Source organism: Pungitius pungitius, chromosome 16 (genome assembly GCF_949316345.1).
Source record: "Pungitius pungitius chromosome 16, fPunPun2.1, whole genome shotgun sequence".
NCBI lineage: Eukaryota > Metazoa > Chordata > Actinopteri > Perciformes > Gasterosteidae > Pungitius > Pungitius pungitius.
The window spans coordinates 11,646,521-11,654,017 of record NC_084915.1 but is presented as its reverse complement, the minus strand read 5'-3'; the positions used below and the strand labels follow the sequence as shown (position 1 = coordinate 11,654,017).

The window sequence follows — 7,497 nt, the reverse complement described above, 5'->3', positions numbered from 1 at the left end:
GAAAAGACGGATTATCGAATATCTGATTCGAATTAAATCGTATCTATGTATGTATATATATATATATATATCTATGTTGGAAAATCTAGAATTTGTGTATGGCAACTAAAATAACACATATTGTATTTCTTTGTATTTTTAACAGTGAAACGCAGAAAAACTTATAAATTTAAGGAGCTGAAAACAGCAATTATTTGGCAATTTCTTGATAAATGATTAAAGCATTAGTGAACTAATTCCTATGACATGACACATTCAAAACCCAAAAGTAAGAACGGGCGGTAGCGATTATGCTGCCAATAACAAGCACATTATTGTGTAAAAGCTGTAAATAAATAAAACATATACCTCAGTTTCCCTTTGTCTGCACATGGTTCACTACACTGTCACTCGCCTGTGATCAGCACATGCAATTTCCCTGCCAGTGACCTCTGGAATGTCACACAAGGTCAACATCTGACAAACTTCTCAGCCGCCAAATATCCGATGCCATCGGCCTCCACACTGTCCTCCAAGTCCCCCAGTCACTCACCCTGGAAAGAATAATAAGCATCTTCTTGAGTAAAAGTGAGAGTTATGGTCGTGCATGGTTAGCAGGTCACAGAGTTCAAAGGTCAGACCCCCAGATTGCTGTTTGAGCATGGATTTCACATTGGGGGGTGGGCAGCGGGGGGGGGGGGGGGGGCTGTAAACCATCTGTACCGAGAGTGTGGCCCCATTCTTCAGCATGCAAACTGGACAATGTTCATGAAACAGAATCAAAACACTTGTTCCACTGTCTTCACTTACTTACTTTAATATTGGAACTATTCCTGTTAAAAGATACAGAGTGTAACATTTGTTAAATTTAGGAGCGACAGGGTTTTTAGCGGTGTCCGCTCTCAGGATCACATGACACACAGCTCAGAGGTCAGAGGTCAGGTCACGGTGGCCTTGTAATTAGTCTGTCTAGCAACCAACCATGTCTCATAGGACAAGTACCATTTATGGCATCTCACCCCTGACCTATGCCTCCTAGCCTCCAAAATATCCCCACAATGTCAGTGGTAAAGGATGTACGAGGGGTCGGCGAGGTGAACTTTAACCCCAGAGAGAACAGAGGGTCCCAGAAGAGTGAGCACCAATACGTCCGTAGCATTCAGGCTCGAGTGCAGAATGAGTCCTGTGTTTGTTTCGGATTCGATTAATCACCAACTAAGTGTCTGATTCATTATTTCGAGGGATACGCCAGCAATTTAGCAGCGTACTTTAATGAAGTCGCGGGACTTAAGGTGACTGCAAACAAAATGTATCCCCCGAGAGAGCTGACTTGACTTTGCCCTTTTGTGCTCTGTGAATCAAAAGTGTGATTTTTCAGTCTTTCTTACTTAGAGGAATTGTTTAAATGATAATATTCTCAATATTTTTTAATAATCAAAGGTTTTTCTTAGTTTACAACCCTCCTGGCTGACACTAACTGTGTGATGGCCATTTCATTCCAAACCTGAACTGACAGACATTATTCCTCCATCACATCTGTTAGGAAGCCACACATGTGCTTTTCATTTTCCAAGCGATTTTTACTCAGTGAAGTGGAAAAATACTCGGAGGAACCCACATTACAGTTGGAGAGGTTTGGGTAGTTATTAAGTATAGCATGCAGCTGTTAAACAAGTAAAAGCCTGTTGACTGCTCGTGGGCCATACATCTAACGCTGCAGCCCTGCGGCCTAAAGAAAGGAAGCCTCTTCGTGGAATGTGATCACAACGGTTCTTGTGAGCGGTGCTTCGGGGCGCAAAGCAGGACGTGTATGGAAAAAATAAAAGAACACGACCTTGTAACAGACAAATACCAAGACAACTCCCTAATGTGAACACCTTCCCACTTAATGCAGTTCATGCAACTTCTACGCAAGTCATCTTTTAGGGGCGTCACCTTAAAGTGTAATGGTGTATGTGACTCTCAGGTAATATCAGAAAACGTTCCCTGCCTTTTACATTTGACGCACGTAGTGGTTAGGCAATCAACAAAAGGACTGGACCCTGTAGGACTGGTTCATCGTGCCTTTTGGGAGGAACACGCACTATCAACGTGCCACGCAAAAACCCTTAAGCAGAGGCTAGAGAAGGGGGGAAAAAAATGCTTCAGCATTATGTGTAACGTAAAATCGAGTGACAGTTACTCTCCAAGCCTTAGGTAAGTATGGCTGCATTGTGTCGGCTAATTATGGGGTTTAAAGGAATTTAAACGCTGAGAAGGTGAAACTTGGCGCTGACCTTGTTGTTGTTGTTGTTGGTATGCGTTCATGAACAATTAAAAAGGGTTACCTACAGACCAGACAATCTGTCGTGAAAATCTCAGCAATTTTCCGATGTGACCCAGTACAAAGGTATACATTAAATAAGCTGGCTAGATAATAATTTCTATCTCATTCATACTGAGCTCCGTTGGATAATCCCGCTGTCACGGCCTCTCTCCCTCACTGTGAGCAGCATCGGTAAGTCTCTATTATTCATCACCTCCACTCCCAGGCTATTTATACCAGCTTTTACAGTCAGTATGTCTTTCCGCTCTGATGGCTGCATTCGTCTACACTAATACAGCTATTTCACCTTGTATGTGCAGTTTTAGGCTGACCGGGGGCTCCTGGTATGAAACTGCATCACTTCAGGTGCCCAGGAACTGCGTTCATGGACTTCAATGCATACAGGCAAATACATCAGGATATTTTTTATTTTTAAATGTTTAAAAAAGGCTGCGGAAAATGGAGTCAAAATGATACTGCAATTGCATTTGCCACTCAAATTCAACAGCGGAAGATGATCTACTAGAGCAGAAATCCGATGAAGGGATCCTGCTACATATATAATATATATATTCTTTTTTCCACGGTAAAGATGTCATGAATTAATTTAGACAACACGCACTGTGCAGCTTGCCGCTGGATTATTCCCTGAGGCATTAACTCCATTGAAGGACCTCCAATACCCCATTTCCCTCGGGGAGAAGAGCGCAGAGCGCCAAGTCACTTCACATGGGAGCATCCGCCATTCCCATGAAAGGAAAAAAAGCCTTTAAGAGCATACAATTTGTACGTGCCGAGTGCCAGCTAAATGTCGGAAGGGATGCGGACACTATATGAGTAGATGTTTGTGTGTGTGAGAACTGGCCAGTTCAGGGCACAGCTGTTCAGTTCAATATCGTTGATGAAGACCAAGAATCCAATTTCAAACCAAAATTTACAATCACAAAACAGTTATTTATATTTTAGTAGGGTGGCTCCCATGGCCTGTGTGACAGATATTGGATTTATTATGTATAGCATATGTGCAAAAGTTTCCAGAAATAATAGTTTTCATGGCAGGACAATCAAACCTCTGTGTGATGATCATGTTAACTGCAGGGCTGTCATATCCAAACACATAACTATTACATGGATATTTATAGAGAATTTTAAAATATCAGTCACATTCATACGTTGATCTCTTTACTTGCAAATTACTTTCAAAAAGTAGCTTACTATTAAAAAGCAACACTAATGAACATCCATCACAGCTAATACATCATTGTACAAGTAAACACTCACGTGTATGGAGCAGGGAACAGATTTAGGAGAACTCATGTGTTATTTATATGTCAATATTTTTGTTCTAAATATCGCGGTTAGTCTAAATACCGGCAAACCACAACAACCACGGTCAGCATCTGACATGCTTTGCTATACCTCCTGCAATGTGAAGAAATAGACAAATTCCGATAACATTGCAATGAGGATACAATGTGATCCAATCCTGTGCGGCGGGGCATCAGACTTATTAGTTTGAGCGCAGAGTAACAACGCCCTCTAGTGGCCGATGCACTGTAATACAGTCCAGATATTAGCCGACTAAAGTATTTTACTTTAAATTCTAGAAATTCCCTTCATGAAAATTAAGAGCATGAATCAGCTCCTAAACTTAACTGTTGTAAAAGCCGAGAGACCCGAGTAATGGTGACCACACGCGAACCCAAGGTTACACGTGACTTACTCGTGGTTGCACCGCTCGTCTTTGTTCATTTATCTGGAGCAGCTAAGGACGTAATCGTGAATTCAGGTAACTAGATGTGGAAACTATATTTTAAAAATGACGGATTTGGAGTGTAACAGACGTGAACAAGCCACTGAATGACTTACCCAGTGGTCTAAGAGCCGTGATGTGATGAACTGTAGCCCGGTCGGGACGGTGCACGCAAACTGCACACGCCGCGAAGGCATTGCAAATACATTTCAACACGAACTTGTAATAATGCCAACCTAGGGCTGTGCCATAGTAGTTTGGCGCCTGAACAAAACACTTTTTAATTCCTCCCGCTTCAAAAGTGTTACTCCATTATAGAAAGACAACCTTTAGTTAAACGCAAGTAGTGCATGCGTTAAGGTGACATAATCCCTAAAAATGTTAGAATTTCTCATGAAATTATTCCACCACTGGGGGGTCTAACACTCCCCGAAGGTTGTAAAGGTCCAATTAACAGAAAAGGCAGAGACATGCTATGTGAAACTCTAATATCAAAATAACATTGAGTTTGCAGGCAGAGCGGTCACTTCAAGCTCCAACAACAGACTGGTTCACTTATTCCTGGTTTTCCAAGTGAACACAGAACTACCACACAAGATTCTGATGAACCAACAGCTTCTGTCATTGTTTGGATCAGTTTATTACCAATTCAATCTGACCAAAACTAATCAGCAGACACAAACCCATACATACAGATTGTCATGAGGAACAAACATCGTGATGCATGGCTCAACTACTCGATAAAAAGCCAGAGGATTGAAAAGGACAAACTGTCACATTGAGAAGCTATGTTGGTCTCAGTAAGTGCTTTCGTTAATCTTTTTCCAGTGCTGAACGTCCTGGTTGAGTTTACTGGGCGATGCCGATGACCCCACACGCCAGACGCCCACCAGCATTTCCTGTCTTTAGACTCTCTTCGTTGCCCCCTTTTCCCAGGTCGTCTGCCTTCTCGTGGATCTAAAAACAGGACATAAAACGCTGAGTTTGTTTTCATCACCAACACCTAGAGGCTCATTTCTATTTGCAATAATGCTTTTACTTACCACCATGGTTCTGCCAATGATTGAGTACTGGCCAGTGAGGGTGATCACCTTGTCCGTGATGTCTATCTTGGCAACCTGATCATCTCCAGCAGTCACATTTCCCAAGTCGCCAACATGCCTGATTTCATCATTAGGGCCTGCGTGAGTCTTGCTGTGGGGATTGAAGTGAGGGCCTGCACTAATGCACCCTTGGAAACAAATAAAATTACACCCGCCATCAGAAAGTACTCAATTAGCAGTATAGGTTTAAAACAACCTGTGAAATACAGTAATATTAATTTGCAGGGATAGAATTTTTAGAAACCTCAGCTTTACACAACCATTAGCAGATTCTTACCGTTTGTATTGTCTCCGAAAGCATGAACATGGAAACCATGCTCTCCAGGAGTGAGGCCTTTGATTTCACCGGTCAGCTTCACAGGCGCTTTATCACTCTGACCAATCAAGAGGACAAAAGAGCTGTCAGAGGCAGGTGTGTTTCCATCAAATTTACAATCTCTAGGCAGTCACGTGGTAACATAAATTACAATATTTAAAACAAGGAACAATATCATGAAAAAAAAATTAAAAATCTTGAAGGCTTTGAATGGTAAATATTGATATTCCAAAGCAAATTTAAAACTGACAAGCTTCTCTTGTCAACAAGCCAACTCTGCATACAGAATTCTCCAAAAAGCCTTATTAAATAAATCACTTAGTAAACGTTTACTTGAGAAACTCGAGGGAAGTGTTCTTAAAAAAAATGGGCTCAAAAAGTCAGACAATGCCCTGAAACACTAAGCCGTGAGTGAAAGGAACTTATTGTCTATGGAGGCATGGATCGGGCCCCTTGTCTTTTGTGTTATGCTGGTGACAGTCCGGTGTGCATGTGACAGCACGCTGACATTAGCTTTGTTAAGGATCTGATTAGTTCTACAAAAATCAAGTCTCCATCCATGAAGGCAGACCGATCAATGCAAAACTAGGGCAGCAATCCAAAACAGCTGCCCCTTGGACTGACTGCGTGCTAATGCAGTGCCATCAAGTTAGGATGGCCAACTTGACTGGAGAAAATCTTCGAACACGCCGTCAGCTCATGGATTGTGTGAGTCTTCCACAAGGACAACACGCCCCCCCCCCCGGTAGAGACAGTTTCCCCGCTCCACTCTGACCTCATCTACAAGGCCACGCAGCCGAGGCAAAGGGAGCCAAAACGGGGTGTAAGCAGCAAAAAAAAAAAACAGACGCGTTAGTGGGCAAGTGTATGCTTCGCGCTGGTTTTAAAAGCTGGTGCAACTTTAAAAAATGAAACTCTCCTTTCAACAGAACGGCTGCAAAAACGAAACAGTAAATAGTAATAAATAGTTTCAACCTTAGATCAGACCATGCAATGTAAGCGTTGGGCACCTCGCTCACGCTGGAATTATGCAACAGGCGGCTTCAATGTACGCGCTGTTGATCATTAATAAAATACAAAAAAAACGCAGGCCTTAAACGTGCAAAGGTTACCACTTTTACGGCACTGTTGGGTCCTCACTAAGTTCACAGGCTCAGCCTTAATAAAAAGGTGATCGTTAGCGTTGAGTAACACGCCGCTCGGTCTGCGTGCGCACTTAAGCGCTCATTTGCTGCTTTGACGTGCGGGCTAACGTCTGTTTGCGTTAAATAAGCGTGTCCGATGTTAGAGAGCACGGACCTTGGTCCGCGGTGGGTTGCAAACCTTAAATCTGACCAATTTTGACGTGTGGTCATTCAAACGTAATAAGAGCCGTTAGCCAGATAGCTAAAGTCGAACCGTCAAACCTATCGTTACACCGGTGAAGGGAGGATTTAACGTTAGCTTAGTATAGCATTGACGCGCTAACGGTGAGTATAAATAAAACGGCTAACTAGATAGTTCCTCCGCTGAAGTAGACGTTTCACGCCTTACCTCCTGCTCAAAATAAATGGTCCCAGTGGTCTCGCCAGCTCCTTTCAGCACACAGACAGCTTTCACAACCATCTTCGCAGTAGTTTCAGACGATGGCCAAGTTCCTGGTAAGCTTGGTAGGTAGAGAGTACTGTGTGGAGACAAGTATATTTGTAGGCTTCGGATGGGCGGGCGTGTAATACAGACAGCCAATCGGAATTGACTATACTCAAAATGACATATTTTGATTGGCCACTGATCTTGACCTATTAGGCGGGTGAACAAATCCATAATACATTTTGCAAGGGCCACATGACATATTCGCATTGCACTGCATTGTTAGAATAATTCTCGCCATTACAAATTGTAATTTATAAAAATGCATCTTAATCCATCAGTCATCTATCAGTACTATTGTTGTTATATTGACTAGTGTTTCCAGGAAAAATGTTTGAATATCAATGGCCTAATATTTGTATCTCCTTTCTTAATACCTTGGGGCTACACTGCTGACAGTTATGTCACATAC

The 7,497-nt window shown here is 42.4% G+C and overlaps 1 protein-coding gene across 1 annotated transcript; it reads right to left on the bottom strand.

Annotated features, from left to right (window-relative positions):
• Positions 1 to 4,653: 4,653 nt before the first annotated feature.
• On the bottom strand, positions 4,654 to 7,145 carry sod1 (superoxide dismutase 1, soluble). The gene is made up of 4 exons (XM_037467101.2): positions 6,990 to 7,145; positions 5,418 to 5,514; positions 5,081 to 5,268; positions 4,654 to 4,994 (listed from the first exon to the last, which is right to left on the bottom strand). Exons 1-4 carry the CDS (start codon positions 7,059 to 7,061, stop codon positions 4,887 to 4,889), a joined length of 465 nt encoding a protein of 154 aa, XP_037322998.2. The 5' UTR covers positions 7,062 to 7,145; the 3' UTR covers positions 4,654 to 4,886.
• Positions 7,146 to 7,497: the final 352 nt, after the last annotated feature.